Source organism: Schistocerca nitens, chromosome 1 (genome assembly GCF_023898315.1).
Source record: "Schistocerca nitens isolate TAMUIC-IGC-003100 chromosome 1, iqSchNite1.1, whole genome shotgun sequence".
Classification (NCBI taxonomy): Eukaryota; Metazoa; Arthropoda; class Insecta; order Orthoptera; family Acrididae; genus Schistocerca; species Schistocerca nitens.
In genome coordinates, this window is record NC_064614.1 from 624,576,088 (window position 1) to 624,603,982 (window position 27,895).

The following is a 27,895-nucleotide window of genomic DNA, read 5'->3' on the forward strand; positions in this document are numbered from 1 at the left end:
ACTTCATCATCTGCAAAAAGTCTGATGTTGATATTAATATTGTCTGTCAAGTCATTAATGTAAAACATAGACAGCAAGAATTTCACTACGTATTACTTGAATATCTATGAAGTAACTTTTCCCTTTGTTGATGACTCTTCACCCAAGAAATTGTGAATCTAGTCAAAAATTTTATTTGATACAACATATGAGTGTAGTTTTGTTAATATATGTCGATGTAATGCTAACTTGAATTATTTCTGGAAGTCAAGAGATACTGATCCCTGTTCATCTTTATCTATGGCTTTTAGGATATGTGAAAAGAACAAGTTGCTTTTTACATTACTGATTTTCTTGGAATCAGTGTAGGCTGTCATGGAAAAGGTGTAATTCTGTGCTAGAGAATATTTATTTCTACGTTATTAACTGATGGAAAATTGGAAAAATGATTGCTTATATACCTCTGTTTCATTGTCTCTGCAGAAGCAATACAAAGTGCTGAAGAATTTAATTTTTTTTTAAATTTATCTCCAAAAAGCTGACAAGTGGACTTTTTGAGCATGTTTTGGTGATTTTTGCTTTTAATATGCAGATATTTGTGAAATACCTGACATCTTTCTTTGAGTGTGTGCCAGTTAGGTTTTGACACCTCTTCAACACTGTTGTTGAATCTACCCCTGCCTGTGGCCAGAATGAGATCATTGATGCTCCATTCCTATTTTGTTGACCTGCTGCCTCTTGCTCCCAGTTATCAGCCACTATTCCCCAACCATCCCTCACACTCCCTGCCTTCTTTGTCCTCTCACCCACTCCATCCAAGACAACATGCTACCCTACTCAATCCGCCATTACAGCACTCAGTTCAGTCAGTATAACTTTACAGATTTATGTGTGTGTGTGTGTGTGTGTGTGTGTGTGTGTGTGCGTGTGTGTGTAGGTGGGTGTTTCCTCTATAGCTGTGAAAAAGATTCCCCCGAAAGCTAACCAAGTTCTCAGTTGTGTTTGATTCATTGCTACTACTATCCAGTGTATTGTTACCTTTACTCCTCAAATTATTTGTTCTTATACATTGATTGGATAAAATAATATGAATAAAATAATATGAATACCTTGGTATAGACTATTTACTTCCAGAGATAGTTTTCTGGCTAATGTGTAAACCACTGCCATTGTTTCTTCTTTTCCTTTAGTACCATGATGTCTCTGGTGCATTAGGAGTAGTGTTTGGATCGATATGCATTTAAAACCCACAAAATGTGTGCCAAAACTCCTTGAAATATGCAATTAAAATATGCTCTTACTTATATATTTAAATATGCAGCTAAAATTCTTTAATTATGCATTTCTCTTAGATAAATTCTTTGAAATATGCATCTTACTTGGGAAAATTAGTGAATAACCATCAAATATTTTCAATAATTGGTATAATTCAATGAATAACATGAAGTATAACAACAGGTACTTACACAATAAGTTTGGTAAATTCTAAAAATTAGAGTTTATTTGAACTACCAATATTTTTTTCCGTATTCTCTGCATGAAAATTTTTCTTGTGGTCAGATAATAACATTTTCAATCTTGAAAATTATTGTTCAACATCACATGACACTACAGGTAAAAATTTAAGAGCAGCGACATCAGACGACATGAAATCATCTAGATTCTTGGAGCGTTTCTCTTCATCCACTAACTGAGCGATCTTCCAAATCATAGGCCAACCAGGATTTCTGTGAAGAATTGAATCCAATTTTCTTTTAAGTCTCTCACTGATCAGACCTGGCCAACTCTTGCTCTGTGTTCTGAGTACTTCAACAAGAGCCACTGCCTTCGTAACTTCCATTTTACGAGTCTCAAATTTCTCAATTAGGTCTGGAAGGCCACCCAACTGTGCTCGGTTGAAAGGTAGGCTATGTAACATGCTGGAATTCTTCAGTGTGTCCCTTGCTTTTGGTATGGCTAAATTTTCACTATCTTCAAAGCCTTTCAGGACATGGAACAAGAAAGTAGTAATCTAGTGAATGTCAGTTTCAAGCTGAAAACTGCTGTACAGAGAAATAAGCTTAATATTGGAATTCTATGTTGTGTTTGTTTTCCCTGCTTATTCAATTTATCCAGAACTACAGATGCATCCATACCTCTTCAACTTTTGCAGCTGAAATCCACATTCCCCATCTCATCAAGACTGGTTCAGGTGGCAGAGGACAGTCAGGATGAGCAGCCTTCAAAGCTCTCACTCGACTTCGTGCTTTGATGAAAATTTTCTTTGCCGAACATATAAGGCTGTTGACCTCTGGCAGTGTGGCTCTGACCTCCACACGAACTCAATGGATGCCGTGAACCAGACACATGGGGTGAATAATTTTAGGGTAAAACACCCGAAGACACTCTGCGGCCTTCAGCATATATGCGGCACTATCCGTCACAATGGCCAAAACTTGTTCTCCCCACATTTCTGATCGTCACTTCTCCATAGCATGCGTGAAAGAAAATGAAAGGATTTTACAATTTTTTTTTATTATTTGCTCAGGACATGATGTGAAAAACTAATTATTGGCTCGGGATATGATGTGAAAACCTGCATTCTTATGTTACCTATAATTTATTTTAAACTATTCAATATTGCCAAAACTTACACAATGCTCCCTGCACTGTGTGTGCAATCATGGCATGTGTCGTTCATTCAACTTCTTTGCACAGTATGAGGTGTAGTTGTCCAGCCTCATCAGAGGAGAGTTTTCCAACTATCACGTGCACCATATACCAACTGCAAGAATCAGTGGTTTAGTCAACAGATAGACAGACTGGAGAATTGACAATGTTTTTCCTAATAGTCTCCAATGTGTGAAATAGTGAAACTAAATTAAAAAATTTGCATAAACATGTGGACACTACGTAGGAGACATACACACCAAAAGAAACATATTGGTTGTAGCACCTACTTGTGTTTTGACTATTTTCTTATGTGTATACATTGATCAAAATAATAGTTGTTTAATTCGCACAAAAAATTATATTCTTTAAAAATAAATTTACTTTCTTTTTTGCAGTGAACATTTCAAGACAGACGGTCTCCTTCTCAAGTTCTTTATTCATTTGTCTTTTCCTTTCTTGAAAAACTTCATTCACTTTAAATTTAGTTTTTTTATGTTCAAGTAAAAATGTTCATTTTACAAAAATGAACATTCAAACATTTTAGTTTTCAAACATTTTAGTTTTATTTTAATTAAATGACTATTATTTTGGCCCATGTATATATCAAATAACATCCATTGACTTTCACATGCCTATGTTCATAAAAAGTACAAAAAAACCTTACCTTTTCATACAGTGGGGTCCTTAATCCTTCATTCTCCAGCTTATTCAAGGGGATGTTTGCATTTATTAAAGCCTCGCAAAGATCTTCATTGAACTCATTTTTGTGGTCCATATGCTTCGAAAATGAAGAGATCAGTGGTTGCTGTGAAGTTTTTAACCGTTTCTTGGTTACGTTGTTCTGGTGCTGAGATGTCCTTTTATGCTGATCCAGTTGAAATTTTTTCTCAACCCTGACCTAAAGTGCTGGAGAACTGAATGAATATCAATAAGTACGTACAATTGTACAAAAATGTAAGAGAACAGTGTGTACCTGCGAGATGGTCACTCAAAAAGGTGAATTAAGACTACAAATAAATTTCTAAAAATTGGAACTTCAATCCCCTTACAACATTTAACCCCGTTTTTTGTGAGAAATCCAAAGGTAATTCCTAAAGGTTTTTTTTCCCCATTTGTACAAAGAAAACATGCACACAAATTTACAAATGAATTTAGTAATTGTTTTAATTTCTTGGAAAAATTATCGAAAAAGAAAAAAAAAAATTAAACTTACCTCTTTTTCATATAGTTGGCAGAATATTATTTTTCCCTCTGTTGTGAACCCACAATCACTTCTGATCCTTTTCCATAAATCGTTGTTTTTTGGCGTGGGCATATTCGTGATTTGAAGGAGGTAACAAAGAGCACAGAAATACATGCAAGAATGATTCATATTCCGAAATGCCAACAATAACTAGTAGGGCATTGTTGGCACACTGCAGAGATCAGGTGAGCGACCTGAACACACATTAACTGCGGGCAACAAATACCGAAGCACGTTTTTACTCCGATAATCCATCTTGCACCAATGAACTATGACAACTCTTTAGTATCCTTATCTGAGAGACTTCCTAAGTGGAAAAACAAGACTATGTCCCTCCATAAGCTACCAACATTTATCTGAAAGGCTTTTGTTCTGATGGCTCATCCTGTATTATCTCATTTTGGAAATTTATTGTCCTAATATTCTGGGAGGCTCTTGGATTGTCAAGGAACAAAATGAACCTCAGTATGACCTCTAAATGTTAAAAATATGCGTTTTTATGGCCATTTCCTGTACATATGGCAATAATATGTTCAAACACCCAAAATATGCAAATATATGCATTTTAAATTTGAATTTAAAGTAGCCTAATACCTCCAAAATATTTTAATTTGTAAAGATATGACACCAGGTATCATAAAAAATGATATGCAAAACATGCAAAACTCGAACTCTAGTTATGAGCCACCAGTACATTAGTGATTTTTGATGTATTGTGTAAATGTTGGCCATTTAACTCTTTATAAAGACTGAACTGCACTTCATCTGCAAAACATAACACTGAAAGAAGAACTAAGCTTACTGACAGAGTAAAGAGCATTGCTGTCACCAATAACATGTCTGCTACCATAAAAGTGATTGCTCAGTGTTATATAAATGTAGAGAACAATATCAGCTAAAAGTGAGTGATAAGAACTGTATAAACCGAACCATCATATCAGAGATGCTACTGATGAACCTCTTGTAAATTAGGTGAATTCAAAGGCGAGTAGGAATATTGTGTTCATTAATTTTATTGAACTGTTTTATGAATATACTGAACACTGGATAACATTTACAAACATTATGAATAATTTTTGTTTCAGGGCTCATGACCTTGAATCCAAAGATTTAAATGGATTTAGCGACCCCTACTGTGAGCTTAAGATCAGTGGAGAAGTTAAATATAAATCTAGTGTTAAAAAGAAGACTCTGAATCCTTGCTGGGATGAAAGTGCAATCATGGCATTGCCTCGGAATGGTGAAACACTTGATGTGGTGAGAAACATAGTTCTTAGATTTCCATTTTCCTTGAAGGTACTCAAACTGTGTAATTAACATCATATATTTTATTTCCAGATTAGTTGATATCTGCCTTCATGGGATAAACTGGAACACAAACAAATTACTACCACTGATTTTTCATTGATAAAAAGCAATCTGTGCTCATTTGCCGGGTGATCAAAAAGTCTGTATAAATTTGAAAACTTGATAAACCACGGAATAATGTAGATAGTGAGGTAAAAATTGACACACATGCTTGGAATGACATGGGGTTTTATTAAAAAAAAAAAAAAAAAAAAAAAAACAAGAAGTTCACAAAATGTCAGATGGTGCTGGACAGCAAAACGTCAGTGAGTGCACATGACAATCATGTATAAAAGGAGCAGTAATGAGAGAGAGAATCAGATGCGCCAGCAGTCGCAGCATGTTGATGTTACCTGAAAAGGCGCTTTTAATAAAGCTGTATTATCAGAATGGGGAAGTTCAGTGTTACGATCCTATCGCCATAGGAAGGGGATTGGAATGGGTAAAGGTCCGTTGACAAATGCAGCTGTGGCGAGAATGATTTCGAAGTTCGAAGCCATGGGTTGTTTAGACAATAGATCCTGTAGTGGCTGAACGAGCACAAGGCGTAATGCTGCTGAGACAGTTCAGGAAGAAATGGAGACTGTAGCGGGTTCGTCTATGCACGGGGAAGTCAGCACTGTTGCAGTCGCACGTCGCACCGGCATTCCATACACTACTGTTTGGTTGGCACTGAGGCGTACCATCCGACGCTATCTGTACAAAATCCATCAGTATCATGAACTGTTACCTGGCGATTTAGTGAAGTGGAGGGCATTTGCGGTGTGGGCGTTTCAAAAGATGGGGGAAGATGACGATTGGTTGAGTAACGTGTTGTGGACCGCCGAAGCTCATTTCATGCTCTGAGGGTCTGTCAGTACCCACAACTGCAGAATTTGGGCTATCGAAAATCCTAGAACTGTCATGGAAACTCCATGCATGACGAGAAAGTCACGGTATGGGTTGGATTTACCACATCTACTGTTATCGGGCCTTTTTTATTCGAGGAAATGTGTGATTCTGGTTTTGTAACTGCTACCGTGATGGGTGAGAATCGCATCATCCCCAGCTTGGCTGATAAACACCTGCTGGAACGTACAATGTTTATACAGGATGGCGCTCCACCCCCATATTGCTAGACGCGTGAAAGATCTCTTGCATGCGTCGTTTGGTAATGATCATGTGCTCAGCCGCCACTTTCGTCATGCTTGGCCTCCCAGGTCCCCAGACCTCAGTTCGTGTGATTATTGTCTTTGGGGTTACCTGAAGTGGCAAGTGTAACCTGATCGACCGACATCTCTAGTGATGCTGAAAGACAACATCTGATGCCAATGCCTCACCATAACACCGGACATGCTTTACAGTGCTGTTCACAACATTATTCCTCGACTACAGCTATTGTTGACGAGTGATGGTGGACATATTGAGCATTTCCTGTGAAGAACATCATCTTTGCTTTGTCTTACTTTGTTATGCTAATTATTGCTATTTTGATCGGATGAAGCACCATCTTTCGGACATTTTTTGAACTTTTGAATTCTTTTGGTTCTAATACAACCCCATGTCATTCCAAGCATGTGTGTCAATTTTTACCTCTCTATCTACATTATTCCGTGATTTATTCAGTTTTCAAATTTATACTGACTTTTTTATCACCCGGTATATCTCACTGAACTATGCATAGAGTGTGGTTCAGCTAAGCTGTTCACCTTAAATACACTTTCAGAAAAAAAGAGAAAAAAGACACACCATTAAAAAATTATCCGCATGGGGCAGAAATTGGTAGATGAGATGTACATATACAGGCAAACAAATGATTACTATTTCAGAAAAATTGGATGATTTATTCAAGAAACAGAGCTTCACAAATTGAGCAAGCCAATAACACATTAGTGCACCTCTGGTTCTTGACTTTGTATTGATTGATAGAGTATTTGGATATCCTTCTGAGGGATATTGTGCCAAATTCTGCCCAATTGGTGTTTCAGAGTGTGAAAATAGTAAGCTAGTTAGAGGGCCCTAACCCTAATGTTCCAAATGTTCTCAATTCGGGAGAGTTCCAGTAACCCTGATGGCCAAGAAGCACAAAGACAAGCAGTAGAAACTCTCACCCTGTGTGGGCAGGCATTATCTTGGTGATGGGGATGGATTGCCATGAAGGGCAACAAAACAGGCTGTAGAATATTGTCAACGTACTGGTGTACTGTAAGGGATGACAACTGTAGAGGTCCAGCTATGAACAGAAATAGCACCCCAGACCATCATTCCTTTCTGTTGGGTCATATGGCTGGTGACAGTCAAGTAGGTATCCTGCTGCCCAAGGCATCTCCAGACACATCTTCAGCATGGAATCTCATTTATTGGAGAAGAATTGTCTTCAGTGATGAGTCCCACTTCGACTTGAGCCCAGATGCCCCGGACAGCAGTGGGATACCAACCTGACTGTCACCCACCATATAGCCTGACAACAAGAAGTGATGGTCTGATGTACCACTTCATTTCATAGCAGGACCCCTTCTGTTGACATCCGTGGCACCCTTAGAGCACAGCAATATACCAATAATATTCAATGCTGTTTTGTTGCCCTTAATGGCAAGCCATCCTTACAAGTCAGTAAGATAATTCCCGCCTGCACAGAGTAAGAGTTTCTACAGCTTGCTGTTGTATTTGCCAAACCCTAGTTTGGCCATCAAGGGTGCTGGATCTCTCCCCAATAAGAATGTTTTGAACATTATGAACAGGGTCCTCCAACCAGCTTAGGATTTTGACAAACTAACAAGCCAATTGGACAGAATTGGGCAAAATATCACTTAGAAGAACATCCAACAATTCTGTCAATCAGTGTCAAGCTGAATAACTGATTGCATGTTGTTGTTGTGGTCTTCAGTCCTGAGACTGGTTTGATGCAGCTCTCCATGCTACTCTATCCTGTGCAAGCTTCTTCATCTCCAAGTACCTACTGCAACCTACATCCTTCTGAATCTGCTTAGTGTATTCATCTCTTGGTCTCCCTCTACAATTTTTACCCTCCACGCTGCCCTCCAATGCTAAATTTGTGATCCCTTGATGCCTCAAAACATGTCCTACCAACCGATCCCTTCTTCTAGTCAAGTTGTGCCACAAACTTCTCTTCTCCCCAATCCTATTCAATACCTCCTCATTAGTTACGTGATCTACCCACCTTATCTTCAGCATTCTTCTGCAACACCACATTTCGAAAGCTTCTATTCTCTTCTTGTCCAAACTATTTATCATCCATGTTTCACTTCCATACATGGCTACACTCCATACAAATACTTTCAGAAACGACTTCCTGACATTTAAATCTATACTCGATGTTAACAAATTTCTCTTCTTCAGAAACGCTTTCCTTGCCATTGCCAGTCTACATTTTATATCCTCTCTACTTCGACCATCATCAGTTATTTTACTTCCTAAATAGCAAAACTCCTTTACTACTTTAAGTGTCTCATTTCCTAATCTAATCCCCTCAGCATCACCTGATTTAATTTGACTACATTCCATTATCCTCGTTTTGCTTTTGTTGATGTTCATTTTATATCCTCCTTTCAAGACACTGTCCATTCCGTTCAACTGCTCTTCCAAGTCCTTTGCTGTCTCTGACAGAATTACAATGTCATCGGCGAACCTCAAAGTTTTTACTTCTTCTCCACGAATTTTAATACCTACTCCGAATTTTTCTTTTGTTTCCTTTACTGCTTGCTCAATATACAGATTGAATAACATCGGGGAGAGGCTACAACCCTGTCTCACTCCCTTCCCAACCACTGCTTCCATTTCATGTCCCTCAACTCTTATAACTGCCACCTGGTTTCTGTACAAATTGTAAATAGCCTTTCGCTCCTTGTATTTTACCCCTGCCACCTTCAGAATTTGAAAGAGAGTATTCCAGTTAACATTGTCAAAAGCTTTCTCTAAGTCTACAAATGCTAGAAACATAGGTTTGCCTTTCCTTAATCTTTCTTCTAAGATAAGTCGTAAGGTTAGTATTGCCTCACGTGTTCCCACATTTCTACGGAATCCAAACTGATCTTCCCCAAGGTCCGCTTCTACCAGTTTTTCCATTCATCTGTAAAGAATTCGCGTTAGTATTTTGCAGCTGTGACTTATTAAACTGATAGTTCGGTAATTTTCACATCTGTCAACACCTGCTTTCTTTGGGATTAGAATTATTATATTCTTCTTGAAGTCTGTGGGTATTTCGCCTGTCTCCTACATCTTCCTCACCAGATGGTAGAGTTTTGTCATGACTGGCTCTCCCAAGGCCATCAGTAGTTCTAATGGAATGTTGTCTACTCCCGGGGCCTTGTTTCGACTCAGGTCTTTCAGTCCTCTGTCAAACTCTTCACGCAGTATCTTATCTCCCATTTCATCTTCATCTACATCCTCTTCCATTTCCATAATATTGTCCTCAAGTACATCGCCCTTGTATAAACCCTCTATATACTTTTTCCACCTTTCTGCCTTCCCTTCTTTGCTTAGAACTGGGTTGCCATCTGAGCTCTTGATATTCATACAGGTGGTTCTCTTCTCTCCAAAGGTCTCTTTAATTTTCCTGTAGGCAGTATCTATCTTACCCCTAGTGAGACAAGCCTCTGCATCCTTACATTTGTCCTCTAGCCATCCCTGCTTAGCCATTTTGCACTTCCTGTCGATCTCATTTTTGAGACATTTGTATTCCTTTTTGCCTGCTTCATTTACTGCATTTTTATATTTTCTCCTTTCATCAATTAAATTCAATATTTCTTCTGTTACCCAAGGATTTCTATTAGCCCTCGTCTTTTTACCTACTTGATCCTCTGCTGCCTTCACTACTTCATCCCTCAGAGCTACCCATTCTTCTTCTACTGTATTTCTTTCCCCCATTCCTGTCAATTGTTCCCTTATGCTCTCCCTGAAACTCTGTACAACCTCTGGTTTAGTTAGTTTATCCAGGTCCCATCTCCTTAAATTCCCACCTTTTTACAGTTTCTTCAGTTTCAATCTGCAGTTGATAACCAATAGATTGTGGTCAGAATCCACATCTGCCCCTGGAAATGTCTTACAATTTAAAACATGGTTCCTAAATCTCTGTCTTACCATTATATAATCTATCTGATACCTTTTAGTATCTGCAGGATTCTTCCAGGTATACAACCTCCTTTTATGATTCTTGAACCAAGTGTTAGCTATGATTAAGTTATGCTCTGTGCAAAATTCTACAAGGCGGCTTCCTCTTTCATTTCTTCCCCCCAATCCATATTCACCTACTATGTTTCCTTCTCTCCCTTCCTTTTCCTACTGACGAATTCCAGTCACCCATGACTATTAAATTTTCGTCTCCCTACACTACCTGAATAATTTCTTTTATCTCGTCATACATTTCATCAATTTCTTCATCATCTGCAGACTGATTGCATAAGGGACAAAAAATGGTTCAAATGGCTTGCGCACTATGGGACTCAACTTCTGAGGTCATCAGTCCCCTCGAACTTAGAACTTCTTAAACCTAACTAACCTAAGGACATAACACACATCCTTGCCCAAGGCAGGATTCGAACCTGTGACCATAGCGGTTGCGCGGTTCCAGACTGTAGCGCCTAGAACTGCTCAGCCACCCCGGCCGGCCATAAGGGACAGAGATGGACCAACATTTTATTGTCTTCCTCAATTAGTGAAGCCGTTCTGTTGAATAAATCATCCAATTTTTCTGAAATTGTAAGCCTTGCTTGTCTGTACATTTACATCACATCTTCTCATTTCTGTCCCATTCAAATAATTACTTTGTGGTGTATAGTTTCTTTTCTTAGAGTGTGTTTACAGAAACTTATAAGATAATGTAATTCTATTTCTGTGCAGGTAATTGTAAGGAAGTCATTACCAAACCATTTATAGTCTATTGCCATAGATCTATTAATTACAGAGATATTGGTATCAACTTCTGTTCTTCAAATTAATTTATAATAATTTCTACTGTATTGATAATAATTTCTGTTCTATTAATTCAAATAAATTTCACTCTTGTAAATCTGATAAGTAGTTTTCAAAAAATTATAGTATTCTACACCACTAGCCACCCCAGGTAAATTGCTGCTCACATCATATGCAGTCACAGTTGGGCCTAAGCACCCAGTGACAGTGGCCACGTGAGTGAGCAGTTGTTGTGTGAATGTGAGAGAATTCTACTTTTGAAGGAGGACTGTATCCAATAGCTAAAAGTATTTCTAGTGTTCCTTTTTCACTGTGCCTGTCTGCGAGTCAAAGTCTCCTCTTTGTGGTGAGTAGCTGTCTATCTTTTCCATATTGTTGTTAAGCCCATCCCATACTTTCCACAGTAGCCAGCACCATTAACCAGTACACTACCTGCATGTACAGTATCTGTAGTGCATAAGGGAACACAGTTACTCACTCCAGACATTCTTGGAACCCATAAAATGTGATGTGATTTGATTTTCATGAAACAGACACGATTTTCTGGCTATAAATACATGCTGTCACATGGAGCCACTCACACCCACCAGTACATTCAGCCCATGGTCCATAGCATTTTTCTCTAAGTTCTGAAAGCTTCTCAATAGATTGCAGGACTAGACCTATGTGGACTGAGACATCCCAACACTCAAAACTGCAAATTACTTCAGTGGTACATATATGTCCCATCAATGAAGACAGGGTTAATCCAATTGCTGATTTGGCACAACCATTGAAACTTGTAGAGGTGTTTAAAATAAAAGAGACCAAAGTATTGAATCAACCATCCTTATGCATATTACCTAATCAGCCACAGTGTTTGAGAGAAAATCCATTACAGATGAAGTATTTGTGTATATTCTGCTTGTGTATGGTGACTGCAGAAGGAATGCAGTGAGAACTCTTGAGTTGGATCCACTGTGGTATACTGACAGGGGACAGCTTCTTACTGCTGCATCTAGCAGCTATATCCTGTTCCCACCATATCTTCAAAGAGTTATCTTTACTGATGAAGCAACCACTACAAACCACAGAGAAGAGTATAAAAATTATGCATTATTGGGCTGCCAGTCATTCACACTGCCTTAAGCAAATTAAACATCAGCGGTGGTGAAGTGTGAATGTTTGTTCTTGGATTGTTGGAGAAGACAGAAATGGTCCTTACCCTATTAAAGAAACTTTAATTGTAGCAAATACGCACCACTCTGCTATCAACTCTCATAGAGGAAGTACCACTTGAAACTGGTCATCTATGGTTAGAAAATCACTTACCTGGCTGTTTTCTGGTTGATAGACAGGATGTGAAGGAATTATCAGTTGGTCTGCGTGTTCAACTTGTTTGACACTGCTTGACATTTTTCCGTGGGATAAACTCACAGATAAAGTCTCTACACAAGTTCTGATGCCCTGAGAGGTGTTAAAACAAAGCATTCTTGTAGAGTGTCAGATATTATTGAAGGAGTATCTTCAGAGTAATCAGAAGTCCTTGCAACGGTGACTGCAAACATGTTTTAAAGTAGATGGTTGCATTTTGAATGAATTGCTGACAATTGGAGGAAGTGTTTATCACCACTTTCTTTCATGATTTCATTTTTGTTGCCTTGGCTGGTATTGTAATTTTACAATGTACATGTGTGTCTCAAAATTAAACTCCTGTTAAATTTTTTGTGTAAAGTTATAACTGAATTTCTTGTCTAAAAAATCTATTCAATTTGAAACATTCACTTTCCTTCTAAATCTCTCGTGGTAACAAGAGGAGAATTGTTACTGTACTTAACTACTGAATCACCATTAGTGCCACATCCTTTGCTTTAGAGTTGTGTCAGTCCAACCACATGTAGTCACATTGTGTTTTAAATTAAACTTATCTCAAATACTTCAAACTTGCATCATTCCGCAAATAGTTTATTTTTTAAATGAATTCCAGCTCCTAAGTATTATAATTTCTGTAAAACTACTTTTCTGATTTTTCTGAGTGAAACACTGTTGAATTTGCCTCTTTAAATTCAACAATACTAACAGACATTACTATAGTTCTAATTAAAGAGATGAAGGTCATTTCTTTGGTTAATACAGCTATGATAAGAGATTATATTTAGTTCAGTGAGGACTTCTTTACATTTCATCTGAGTGAAAACAGAATCACAGTATCTCAAATGGTTTTGGAAGTATGTGAGGTAAACAACTTAGCTGAATGATCCCATTTATTGTTTAATTAAGTTGTCCTGATACTATGTGTTACTTTTTATTAGTTTTGACATAAAATAATAAGTTAATAAAAACTAACTCCATAAAGGCTAACAATGGCTACCATAAGTTAGAGTGCATACAGAAATCACATGGACACCTTTTGTCACCCCTTTTATGCTCTGTTCCACTTCCCGCTTCCTTGATCTTGTCATTTCCTCTTGTGGCAACCATCACCCACTAGAACACTATCATTCATCTTTGATTTTATGACCTTTGACTCTCCTCTTTTGTTATTTTTGTCAGTATGCCATTATGAGTTGTTCGAGAGTGTTGTGCTTCCATGTCTCATTAATGGTTTTGATAATGAAGCACTTGTTGGTGATTTACATCCTCTACCATATCATTGTTAGGACTGGAATCACTATATTGGCGACCCTAACAAACATTGTAAACATCATTTTCAATGCCTGCAATACAGATGTGCACTTTCTCTCAGACTGCTATTGTGGCAATTTTTTGTTGGACCTCTATGTTCACCAGTCTTACAGCTCACCGCATCTGGATGCAGTGTACTGGAAGTGTGATTGGTGAGTATATTCTCAACCTGAGTGTGTACATCCCCAGACTCCCCCACATTCCATCAAAATTTATTCTGGTGTTCGTTTACTTCTGCGTGCGCACCTTACTAACTATGAGTTAGTTTGGAGGGTAGGAGGTTAGGTACTGCGGAAGTAAAGCTGTGAGGATGGGGCGTGAGTCATGCTTGGGTAGCTCAGTTGGTAGAGCACTTGCCCGCAAAAGACAAAGGTCTCAAGTTCTAGTCTCGGTCCGGCACATAGTTTTAATCTGCCAGGAAGTTTCAACTATGAACCAGGCAATGTATAACATGTTGAACTCTGTGCTACCCCATTACATTCCACTGGGAGACTGTGGACCTCAAACATGCTGTCCTCCACATCCCACACAAAACTGAAGCAGTAACAATTCTGCCCCTATGTGACTCAAATGGACACTCTTTCCTCATCAACTGCACAATGGTGCGAAAACAATGTATCGACTCCAGTGTTTCCATACAGTAACGTCGATTTCTGCACTTTGCATGTTGCACAACCTGTTTACAGTGTATGTTCTGAACCTGATGTTATCTCACAATGTGCAACTACTGTACTGCATATTTCACCACTGCCAATCGATAGCCTGGGATCTGTGCACTACTTGCCTTCCATAGATTGCACCCACTCTCTGGCTCCCTATATTCTGACTTCTCAGTTTTTGCATTCTGCGGTTACAGCTGTATCCCATGATGGTCAGCTGCACATCTGCACGTTTCCTTCAGGCATCCCCCCCCCTCCCCCCCCCCCCCCCCCCCCATGTAGTCCTCAAGTGACACATCACATCACATCTTTCTTCTGCATGTTCACTCAGTGCTACCTTTGATGACCATGGTCATTCCCACCGTGCCAGTCTATCATGCTCTTGCACCTACCAAGGTGTGCTGCACACGCTCTTTGCATTGACACCCCCCACACAACTTCTCAACCCCCCCCCCCCCTCCCATAGTTATGAAGAAATCACGAGAACTCGGTTGGTGCCTCATCGGGATATCTGCAACTGCTCAATCAAGATTTTGGTACTGCCAATGCTGTACTGCCCTTATCAGTCACTCAGATATACCTCCTACACCAACATCTATGCAAACAGTTTTATCCAGTAGGTTTCCTTAATTCCCTCCATTACTGAAGGACAATCCATGCAATTGGTATTTTTAACAGATAACATCTTTGACCTTCATAGCATTATGGACAAAGACTCCTGTTTTATTTGCCTGGTTGGTCATTTGCACAACCTCACGGACCTTATCAGTGACTTGGTCCTCACCGCACCTGCCTATCACAGATACTCTGAGGCTAAAACTATTATTATTGAACATTTGTCATGGACCCTTCTAAGAGTGCACATTGTATTATATATGATGAGAACTTAGGGTCTAGGTCCTCACCCCAACTTTGGTGCACCTCTGTGTATCACCGGACATCGAATTCGTGCTTGACATTGTATTATAGACATTGTGGTTCGTCAAACTCCCCTATGATTTGCAGTTACAATTATTGCCATATGCTTCCAGTCTGCTGGAAAATAAGTTATGCACTGCAGATCAAGCATATAGCACCCTGCAGCACAGACACATTCTCACTAGCTCAAATAGTCATTCAGATGATGATGTTGGTACTATGAGCAAGACCTCCCCCCCCCCCCCCTCCCGTCCACCCCACTCCACTTCACTTAGCTGGCAGGAGCTATGCGAGAGCACACATGGTTGCACGGGACGACACATAGCCACCTGGTGCTAACTTTCTGGCACTACCTGCACCTACTCCCTAATTGCTTGTGACCTTAACCAAGAGTTGGCTTTACTGCTACACAATGCATCTGGTGCACTAAGTCCAGGCTGTTCAGCACTCCTTCCATGCTGTGTGTACAAGACCCCCCCTCCTCCTATACTCCCTCTCTGAGTGTTCTGTGTTATCAACCCAGCTCACCGTTCGGCACCAACACTCTGCCCTCAGTGCTCATTGGGTGCACAATGCCTCACTAAGTCAACAAATAGTTTCTGCATCTTCATGGTTGGCACGGGCTCTTCATGTAGTATGCCAGCCCTGCGGCATGATTTCTTCACAAGTGCACAAAGTGGCTTCTGTCTAGTCTGCTCTACCTTCACTGCCATTGATGTTCCAGGATTCCATGGTCAATCACATTTGTCTCTGCAGTGTCTCACCCCAGTGTATTTCCCCCTCACACAGTGACACTGAAGGTCCTTAAGCGAGTTGCAACAACGAGCTTGTGGCAGCAATCTCTGATGGCATGTGCCACAGATTTAATACAATGGTAGGTCCATTCATACGTCATAAGTTACGACATGCTAAAAAGTCAACCATCAGTGAACCACTTGATGCTGAAATCATTCATTGTACAGCATTTGGTCTTCCCCCATACATCTTATTCACAAGGAAGGCGGCTTGTTATAGATAACTAGCCTATCCCTCACACCCAAGACTTCTCACAGTTGCTTAATGGTACATGGGTGTTTTAATGTCCTGAACTGCCACAAGGCTTACCACAGAATACCTATTTTCACTGATTACATTCCATAAAAGTACACTGATTACCCCAATCATGCTTTACGGCCACAAAAATGCTGCCCAAACTTCACAGAGTTTTACTGACTCTCTCTTGTTCAACCTGCCATTCGCGTATGTTTACCTTGATGACATTTTGATTTTTTCATCTATCACTGAGTAGTGTGAACACCACCTGTCACAGGTCCAGGGAACTCTATAACCCAACAGTGGTGAACCAGTCATAAAAAATAACTACTGACACACAACAGTGACACCTTCATGGTTATACCATTTTGTGAAATGTACACATGGCTTGCAGTTGTAATAAATTCTGAGTATTTCCTTAAATAAAATGTTTTCTTGTCAACTGTGTACACTATTGATATCAGCTATTGGTAAATTACAATGTGAATAATGAAGGTTTGGGAAATACACTTTAATAAGAATATGACAGTTTTTTGTTTACCCGTGGCCTATATATTACTAACGAAGATAGATCAGAAAATGAAAAAAAAAAAAAAAAGACTATAAGAATAAGGACAGTAAGGACAGTCCTGCATTGCTCTGTTACATGGTGGGTTAAATGGATCTCAAAGAAAGGCTTGCTACCAAACATGTAAATGTTATTAATGTCACCCAGCAAGGAGAGTTTCATTCCCAGTAGCAGCTTATTAGCACAGCTTCAAAACATTTGTGTTCTGTTTTAGGTACTCTTAAGTGTCTCCACATGTTCTTGTGGTATTGATTACCTTATCTTTTCTCTGGATGAATAATTAATTATGAAAGTTTGATGTTTCTTATCCTTTTGGTGGTGTCACTATCAGTTATTTATGCTTGATTCTCAGTAACAAGAAATTGTAATTCAAGTTCACAAAGTTCAAATGAACAAACTGTAAAACCATAAATCAATTATTCACTGTGTTGGGAGAGCTGTGACTGTTAATCTGAATGAAAATGACACATTACTGCCAGAAATATTGTAATAATTTATGACAAGAATTTGACTCCAATATGTCATCTCATGAAATCAACTTTGATTTATTATTTTGGTAACATCTACCACAAAAGATTAAAATATTTTTGAAATCTTCTGAATCTAATATAGTGTTCAGTGCACTGAAAGTGAGATGTTCTGACTATACTAATGGAAAATGAAAAATTAATACGAAGAAGCAGCGATTCCACAGGAATCAAATTTTATTAATATATACACATTGAAAACTGAATATGATGTATCTAGGGACAGATCATTTTGAACACTGCAGTTGTGCAGTCATGTACAATGATGATCAAAGAGATTCTAGATGTCATCCTGTATGATAATAGTTTTGCTACTCTCCAGTCACCCACCACCTCCCAAAGTCCCACCGTCCAGCCACAGAGGAGCATTCCCCTAATGACTCAGTACTACCTAGGACTGAAGCAACTGAATCATTCTCCATCACAGTTTTGACTACCTCTCACCATGCCCTGAAATGAGGAATGTGCTGAGTGCTATTGACAAGAGAGTTCAAATTGATTTCTTATTTCTGGATTTCCTGACACTGTACCACACAAGTGGCTTGTAGCGAAACTGGTGCTTTTGGAATATCATTTCAGTTATGTGATTGGATTTGCAATTTCCTGTCATAGAGGTCACAGTTTGTAGTAATTGATGGGAAGTTGTCAAGTAAAACAGAAGTGATTTCTGGCATTCCCCAAGGTAGTGTTATAGGCCTGTTGGTGTTCCTTATCTATATAAATGATTTGGGAGACAATCTGAGCACCCATCTTAGGTTGTTTGCAGATGATGCTGTCATTTATTATCCAGTAAACTCATCAAGATTAAGAAAAATTGCAGAATGAATTAGAAAAGATATCTGAATGGTTTGAAAATTGGAAATGGATCCTAAATAATGCTAAGTGTGAGGTCATCTATACGAGGAATTGTTAAACTTTGGTTTCATGATAAATCAGTCTAATCTAAAGGCCGTAAATTCAACAAAATACCTAGGAATTACAATTACGGAAAATTTAAATTGGAAAGAACACACAGAAAATGTTGTAGGGAAGGCAAACTAAAGACTACACTTTATTGGCAGAACACTTAGAAAATATAACAGATCTACTAAAGAGACTGCCTACACTGTGTTTGTCTGTCCTCTTTTGGAGTACTGCTGCATGATCTGGGATCCTTACCAAATAGGATTAACGGAGTACATGGAGAAAGTTCAGTGAAGAGCAGCACGTTTTGTATTATGAAATAGGGGAGGGAATGTCACAGACTTTGTAGAGTATTTGGGATGGACATATTTAAAACAAAGGCATTTTTCTTTGCGGCGGAATCTTCTGACGAAATTTCGATCACCAACTTTGTCCTCCGAATGCAAGAATATTGTGTTGATGCTGACCTACATAGGGAGAAATGATCATTATAATAAAAGAAGGGAAATTAGAACTCGCACAGAATGATACAGGTGTTTGTTTTTTCTGTACGCTGTCCAAGAGTGGAATAATAGAGAATTATTGTGAAGATGGTTTGACGAACCCTCTGCCAGGCACTTAAGTGTGATTTGCAGAGTATCCATGTAGATGTAGAATGTCCTACCCTCAATCCTTTCCAACCCTCCCACAGTGGTATTTTGCCACCCACCGAACCTACACAATATTCTTGTACATACCTATGCAACCCCTGCCTCCCAACCCCTTACCCCATGGCACATATCCTTCTAATAGACGTATATGCAAGACCTTTCCCATACATTCTCCCACCACCATCTACCCTAGTCTGTTCACAAGCATCAACTGCCTGTGAAACCAGTCATGTGGTCTAAAATCCAAGCTGCAACCACTGTGCTGGATTCTACGTTGGCATGATAACCAACAAGCTGTCTGTCCACATAGATGGCCACCGACAAACTGTGGCAAAGAAACGGGTGGACCATCCTGTTGCTAAGCTCTCTGCCTGACATGACATTCTTCATTTCCATGATTGCTTCGAAACCTGTGCCATCTGGATCCTTCCCACCAACATCAGCTTTTATGAATTGCACAGGTGGGAACTCTTCTTACAGTTTATCCTATGTTCCCATAAACCTCCTGACCTCATCCTAAGTCAGTCAATGTAGTTACCCCCTATCCCCTTCCCTGTTCACATTCCAACACTACACAGCCCTCTATTCTACCAAGACATCCACAGTTTTTTACTTCTCTCCTTTTCACCTGCCCCCCCCCTCCCCCCTCGTTAACCACCCAACTGCAGCTAGCTATCCTACCCTCTCCCCACATAGTCTCTGTATGCTCCCACAAGCAGCACTTTACTATCCCTCACCCATACCCTGCTATCCCTCTCCCTCCCAGCCCCAGCGTCCTCTTTATCCCCACTGCCCAGTTGGTTCTCCCATCATGCGCTGCTGCTTACAGACTTGCCTTGGCAGCAAGACACTGTGATCATGTGTGTGTGAATTGCCTTTTGTGTGTGTGTGTGTGTGTGTGTGTGTGTGTGTGTGTAGCTGAAATTTTTGTTTGACAGTCTTTTTGTTGTGCCTATCTGCGTCTCTGCTATAATGTGAGTAGCAACTATCCTGTTCATAATACTGTCATTGTTCCATCCTGGATTTTCCATTGTTTTATTTTGCTGTTTGCAAGTGTTGTTTTAATTCATCAAGGAATATTGTAATTACTGCAGGTGAAACCAAATGTTATCCCATATTGTCTCACACATTTATTTATTGGCTTGATTAATAGATTGTATTTTCAGTCTTACACTGTGGGGTAAAATATGTCAGTTTAATGTTGCAATATATTTTTTTAGTGAAAAATATGGTAAGTTTCTGTTAGTTCTCAACACATACTCTCTCCCTCCCCTTCCCCCCCTCTCTCTCTGACTCTCTCTCTCTCTCTCTCTCTCTCTCTCACACACACACACACACACACACACACACACACACACACACACACAAATATCCTCAGACTATCCAATTTCCCACAGTCTTAGAAGACATGTAGCTAAAATTCATTTAATTGCATTAACTTGGTAATGCAGCACAATGATTGTCATCAGCAATTCCATGCGTATTATATGATTCTTTCTTTTTCCATAGCATATTATTTGGAATACTTTCCATATTGCCCTCTGATAGTACCCTGAGCAAAACATGTTTTTTTCTGCATACTGTTTTTAGAGTTTTTCATATGTATGTGATACAGCATTAATCAGATGTCAAATCCTACCCCTCATTTTGTACAGTACAGAGAGGGGAGCAGGGGGCTGATTGAAGCTATGAGTTAGTTACTTAGTTGTGCAATGATGGTTCAGGTCAGAGGACAGTGCCTGCGAATGAAATGGCTGGATCTGATTTATCATTGATTACACAGATTCAGCGTACAGATAAAAACATCTGTTTTAAATTCAGAAAACAACTTTCAATATGTGGAGTGCCTTTGCACCAGTAGTGGGAATTGGATCAAAACTAATGGAAGCATAAATGGCAAAACATGAATTTATCACTTACTCTAAAAGTTCAAAATTATCCGTCTTTTGTCTTTTTTTGTTCCCTAAATTGAAAGTTATTTTGGTTCATATGAGGGCAGTGTTTATAAGGAGTTTGTATTCTTTTGTAGTCTAGTTTTCTTGAGCAGAAAGTAAATAAGTGAAATTTTCTTGTAAATTAACAAGTCAAAATAACTTTCGCATATCTCATAAATTATAAACACTGAGGTGACTGACAAATGACAAAAGGTTATTTACTGTTAAAAACTTATTTTTGGGCCACTGATAATTATTTTTGTGATTAATAATAAAAGGTTTATAATGTGAAATAGCCAATGTACATCAGTTTGTATGAAATATTATTTGTATTTTTCTATAAAAGAACAATTTATATATTAAATGTTTTTAGCTTCCTTTAAATCATGTTTTTATTGGGTTGTTTTTTACACCATGCAGGATATACAGGATGCTCATGATTTGTATATTCAGTAATCATAAATCAACTTCCACATAAAACCAGTAGATATGGGGATTAAAATATTTATCTCAGCCACAATATCTGACAGTACTGAATCATTCTTTGTATTTTCATGGTGATATTTTCATAGTGATGCTACTTTTAATTATTGTCATGTAATTAAAAGGATTGTCATAAGAAGCAGCTCATCACTGGTCTCCTCCACTACTTTACAATTTTTACCTTACTGTTGTGCTTTGATCTTTGCTCTGCTTTATTAAACATTTATTTTCCCATTACTCTTTATGAAGACCTGTTTCTTTAGTTATTCCTTTTTTATCCAATGATGTTTCCATCTTTTTCCATCATGTTACTACAAACAATTTTCTTTTCATCCCTTCCTCTGTTCATACTTCAAAAGGTATTTTGTTAATTGAATTTTTCACCTCATGTTACTCAAATAGGTCTATATTAGGCACTGAGTGCATTTGTGAATGTCACATTCAGAGAAGGGTTCACCCTGGTTAATTAATTTCATGTTCCATGGATCATTTGTGTGAGGGTGCCTACTAACCACCAAGTGGAATTGGATCAGTACTAACTGAAGCATAAATGGCAAAAATAAATCAATCATTTTCTCCAGTTTTTAAATATATTTATACATCTCCCACCAGCAGGTGCAGTTTGATCAGTGCTAACTGAAACATAAATCACAAAAGATGAATCTGTCACTTGGCATGATTTTTATATATGATTATAATTTTTAATTAATATGTAAAATTGGATGTGCACAATTATATTTTATTAATAAATTTCTCTGTTAATGACAGATGCTTTGGGACCATGACACATTTGGAATGAATGATTTTCTTGGAAGTTTATCTCTTGGCTTAGATGATATAAGAAGAGCTTCCTTGGGAGATGAAGCACTTTTTTTCTCTTTGCAAGGTGTTCGCAGTGGAGCTGTGGAACTAAAGATTAGAGTGATTTCTGAAGACACTGAGGTAATCAATTTCTTTTGTAGTTTATCTTTTTAGCATTACAACTGTAAGGAGTGCAAAATTTCCATCATATTTGGCTGAATCATGGTTATCTTACCTTTCAGGAAAACTTGTGTTATTTATAGAGCAAGGCTAATTTGCTTTTTTCTACTATTGTCTGTTTTTAAACTATCTGTAATTGCTTAACATATTTCCTGCCAGTAAATTTTATTGTGCTTGTTTTTTCTGTCACAGTTGAGTAAACCATTAATTAAATTTTGTATGCTTACATAATGACTAAAGATATTCTTGCTGAATTGTGGGTAATAACAACCTTCTTTTTCTTTTTTAGTGAATCTGTTTGTACACCATCTAAGAGAAAAATAGTATTAAGAAATTCCCTTACAATACATACTAGGTGATAGCTGTCTGATATCCAAGAAAAAGGCTGGCCAAGCATTAGCTTCTGTCATCCAACAAAAGAAAGGAAAGTGTTAAAGTGAATGAAACTATTCAATAGTTTGAAAGGATTTTGTCCATCTCAGGGAAGAGACAGTTGGATGGCATGTGACAGCAATCAGCATGACTGTCTAATCATTTCATAAGCCTTGTAGCCTCCACAATTTCACCTCTGTTGCAAGATCAAGAACTCCTTGGTTCTAACAGTTAATATCTTTATTAGTCTTTCATTTTAAGTGTATGAGTCTGCTGCCATCTAGTTAGTGGGACCTCCCCCTTTACTTGGCTGTAGTTTCATTTTGAAGCTAATTTTATTTTTAGATGGATTCACATACACTAATATTCCTATTACTGACTGTTTTCAGTTGTATAAAGTACTAGAAAGTAGTGGATTGTGTGCCCCAATTAACAGGAGTAGCCAAGTATCAAATTCCACTTTGAACTGAGGGCAGCTGAAAATGTGCCTCTTGCAGTATTCACTCAAAACTACCGGTATATCTGGTAATTTGATTAAATTATTTGGTCAGTTTCTGTTCCCTATGGTTTCAGCATGTTGTATTAATAATTTTTGTTTTGTATTATTGTATGTATATCTGCTGGATGTCTATATCTCCAATTCCTCTTTGTCCCACAATGAGAACAGGAACTTTATTCCTCATTTAACTACATTAAAATTTACACAGATGAGTTAATCATGAATAATCCCTTGATGTGTGGTATGAGGATGAAAAAAAGGGTAAGTTTATGGTATGACATTGTAGGGCTGTGTACGTCTTCTTATTTTAGTGTGTTACATCGATGGTGCAAAATGTTGATAAGGCCAGGATTGAAAATGGTGGCCACATATGGAACACAATTGCTGTAAGAACAGTTTGTCAGGAGAATGTGAAATGTTGAAGTAACAAGGTGACTGTGAGAATTAGTGACATCTCTCATGAATCCATATACATAAAGTTACAGTTGTGATGTGTTAGCATCCAAATATGTGTGCATTGTTATTTGTGAAAAAAGCACTCCAGTCACACCAAAAGCCTTTTACAGGCAATGCAATTTTCAAACAGTTGGTGACCATTAATAAATTCGTTAATTTCATGTTTTGCCATATGCATCTACTACAACTATTAGAAGAATAAATAAAGTGTCTGAGCATAGGAACAGCAAAGCTATAGTAATTTTCAGTGCTGATGTTGCTTCCCAGTTTTCTCATTGTCTGTCTGTATAATTGGTACTATTTGAAACATAAGAAATTTTTTGGTGTTTTTATTGTCTGGTACAACACTTGTTACTTACTGCCACTAACTTTGTCAGTACTCTGTATGTATTCTCCTTTGCATTCTCACATGTTACAAAGAAGTTAAGCTGATTTTTAGAAACACTTGAAGAGAAGTACATTGCTTATCTATACTTTCTAATCATTGCACATTCTGTTCTGAATATTGAGAGAGCTATATTTCTGTCCTCTCTTTAAATCCTATTATTTTCTGTTTCCTGCCTGCTTGTAGTAGATTTTTCAGTGCTAAGGTAATTAATTTATCATCTGTACTCTTGAGCACTGTTCATTTGTCATGCCATATGTTGCTGCATCTCAAATATATTGTCTTTAGTTTCTTCAGTATTTTGCCTCTGTATTATATTTTTGCTCATAGTTAATAATGCTTTAAATACCTGCCTATGAGAAAACTATTTCTTGTTGTCTCATTTTCCACAGTCTTCTTCCTAAATACTTAATGCATGTTTTTGCTAGCTAGACAGGCTGGAAGTGAAAGTCACATTTGTACATTTATTTTAATAATAGTTTTTATTTCATTCATTTGTGTGTATGTGAAATAAACTTTTGTTATGCTTTGCTATGGCATTTAGTCTCAGAGCTGTCATGCAAGCAGCAACAGCAGTACAAGTTCTCCCCGGTTACCAGTACGGCGTCAGAATGAAGCACATGTACCCCCTCCTGCCCCTCCCCGGACTGTCTCTTTGACTACACGGGTGTCATCAAGACAGACAGGAGGAACATCTGTTACTGCTGGTGAGTTATGGCACATCTTCATACTGGAACAGCCACATGATCTTTTTTGTCTACAAACTGCACTTCTTCTTGACATCTGACCTTGCTCGACATATGAGACCTGCATCAGCCTTCTTTTTCAAAAAGAATCACTCAGCTAATTCACAACTTGTACTTAGCATGCCACTGGCTATCCAGATTTTGAGAAGCACCTTATATTTTTTGTTTGTTATACAACATTATCACATAGAATTTGTAAAAGAGTGTCATTATCTGCTTCACTTATACAGTTCAGTCTTATCTTCTCTTCAATTCATCACATTCTTAGATACTGCTGCAATAAAATCTCATCTGTTGCATTATTTATCCATGATGTATCATAAATTTGCTTGATTCATTTATGTACTGCTATTCAATGCGTTCCTAAACAGTGGTGCCTATATTATCTTTTCAGTTTATTTACAGTGCTGTATCAAGTATTCCCTCTTCTTCTCTGCCACAAACTACATGTATGTAGTGTTTTATTTTCAATTTTTACACAAATAATATTAAGAATAACCGCCTGTAATAGACTTCTACAATTCATAAAACTATAATAGTTGGTGCTCCACCAGAAGAGGAAGCGATGAAATATACATTTCTGGCCTTCAGCGTATTTTGGTGAGCAGCAACCATCCATTTCATGAATTTTGTTTTGAGTATAATCATAATTTTATTTTTTTAAATCATCTGTTAGAATTTTTTAGTGATTCTGTATTATATTATTGTTGGCACTTTTCCTCACATAAATAAAAAGTACACAGAAAAAATCAGAACAGGCAACAATTCACTTGTTATTTAATGGTGAGTAACACACACAGTCTTCAGCATTAGATGATTGTGCTAGCTTTTGTTATTCTTCGGTCACTGGAACAAACATTTTCGTCTCTCTCTCTCTCTCTCTCTCTCTCTCTCTCTCTCTCTCTCTCTCTCTCTCTGTGTGTGTGTGTGTGTGTGTGTGTGTGTGTGTGTGTGTGCGCGCGCGCGCGCGCGCGCGCGCGCGCGCGCGCGCGCGCGCGCGCGCGCGCGCGCGCGCGCGCATGCGCATTCACACACACACACTGGAAGAAGAGCAAAAGCTTGAAAGCAACTACTTACACAACCAATTATTTTCTGCTTATCATTGTCCTCACTTTTATAAGCTGGAATTTCTGTCATTGTAATATTTTTGTAAAAATAGTGATGTTATATTACCTTCATGGGAGCAGAAAATCCTCAGCAAGGCAGAGAGACATTTGTGAACATCCACCTCAGGGTTTTCAATTCAGAATTGTTTCCTCATATAATTGAGCAAAGAGAGAGAGAGAGAGAGAGAGAGAGAGAGAGAGGAGAATAAAGAAAATAACATGATGTGAAATTTAAAACATGAGGTAAAACTCTTAGAATCCAAAGACAAGATGCACTCTGCATTTACCAGAGAAAGGGAAGAAAGTTGTCCACTTTGTTGCGTCCATCCTTGTTTACGGTCTGCCAATCCATTTATTGTTTTCCTTCTTTTTTCTGTGTGACTTAGAAAGAAGAAGAAACCATGATTCTGGTTAATTATATTCAAAGGAGGGCTTTCTCCTTGACATTTTATTTGGCTTGTAATTTCTGTCATGCTTATGCAGACTTCATTTAATTCCTGTATGGGCATTTATTTCTTCCAGAAAGATTACCGGTGAAGACAATATTGATGGTGCAGTTGATATATTGAAAGGTATATGTAATTCCCTTAGGTTGTTTATGACATAACTGATCATGAATTTTGAAAAAAAAATGCCTAATTCACATTTATGTAATTTAGGAGTAAGGGCAACAACTCACTAAATAATATAAGTGTTGAGTTGTCAACAGTCATCATTATGGCATACTGCATATAAAGTATAGGAAACCAAAATTAAATCAAAATTGCTACCAGTAGCAGAGAGCAAAGAAAGGGCAATGTAGATTCATAAAGGAATTATCATCTATTACCACAATACACACTAATTGTTGTTAAGCAAGATATAAGGAGAACGTGAAAGTCTTCTGTTCATATTATTTTTAGATTTTGAGAAAGGGTATGATCAGATCAACAGAGAATAATTGTGGGAAATATTGGAGTTATTTAATGAATCCCATTGACCCACTGTATGAAACACAGTCATAGACATTAACATTTACTACCTAAAAATCTGTCAATGATTTAAACAAGGATGCTAGCTTTATCTTCCATTCTTTGTCAATATTGATAAAATTTTGCAGGACTGGAAAGGCAATCCCAAAAGTATAATTTTGAGGAGCAATGAAACATTAAACCATGCTCTATACCCTATTGATAAAGTATTATTAACTGATTGAAAAGTCAAATTGCAAAAATATGTGATAAATCAAACAAAATATAATAAATCAATGAAAATAATCAATTTTTTGACAGTATAATATAATAGGATGGATAAAAAATGTACTCACCAAGTGGCAGCATGAGAAAGCAAATATAAATTTATGGAAATGTGCAAGCTTTTGGATCCAGTGGCTTTTTCTTCTGGCAGAAGGGTTGGAGGAAAAGGAGGAGGGATGAGGGAAAAGGACTGGTGAGGTTTAGGAAATGGGGAGACTTACATAGAGGTCACACTGGATCAGTGGAGCCTTATGGATGGAATGATAAGCAAATACCATTCCTTCTAGTCAAGGGAGCCATACCAGATGGGATGAGAAGGAAAGATATTTCCTTCTGCCTTCTGCCACAAGGAGTCACTGGTGCTGAAAGCTTGCACATTTTCATAACTTTTATATGTGGTTTCTCCAGCTGCTGCTTGGTTAGTAGATTTTTTATATATTCAGTTATCTTAAACAGAATGTTTTATTTATTTATTTATTCCATGTTCCATGCTGCAATGAGTTCACCTTGAATGAGCATGTGTTTTAATAAATCATGATCTGACACAAAAACTAGCACTCAGAGTGGCAAAGAACTAAATTTTATATCATCCCCTAGAGAGCCAAAATAAACACTTGTGCTTTACATGAAGATTTCATAGCCAGCA

At 38.0% G+C, this 27,895-nt stretch overlaps 1 protein-coding gene and 1 long non-coding RNA gene across 2 annotated transcripts in view; one reads left to right on the forward strand and one right to left on the reverse strand.

Annotated features, from left to right (window-relative positions):
• Nucleotides 1–27,895, forward strand: part of LOC126263538 (uncharacterized) — a 222,218-nt gene that overhangs the window by 118,734 nt on the left and 75,589 nt on the right. Inside the window, exons 11-13 of the mRNA XM_049960661.1 lie at nucleotides 4,960–5,131; nucleotides 22,238–22,411; nucleotides 24,707–24,869. Of these exons, the coding sequence (XP_049816618.1) occupies nucleotides 4,960–5,131; nucleotides 22,238–22,411; nucleotides 24,707–24,869 (509 nt within the window). The remainder of the gene's footprint in view (nucleotides 1–4,959; nucleotides 5,132–22,237; nucleotides 22,412–24,706; nucleotides 24,870–27,895) is intronic.
• On the reverse strand, nucleotides 1,387–2,408 carry LOC126236591 (uncharacterized). The gene is made up of 2 exons (XR_007544961.1): nucleotides 2,115–2,408; nucleotides 1,387–1,959 (listed from the first exon to the last, which is right to left on the reverse strand). It is a non-coding gene; the product is annotated as an uncharacterized LOC126236591 (long non-coding RNA).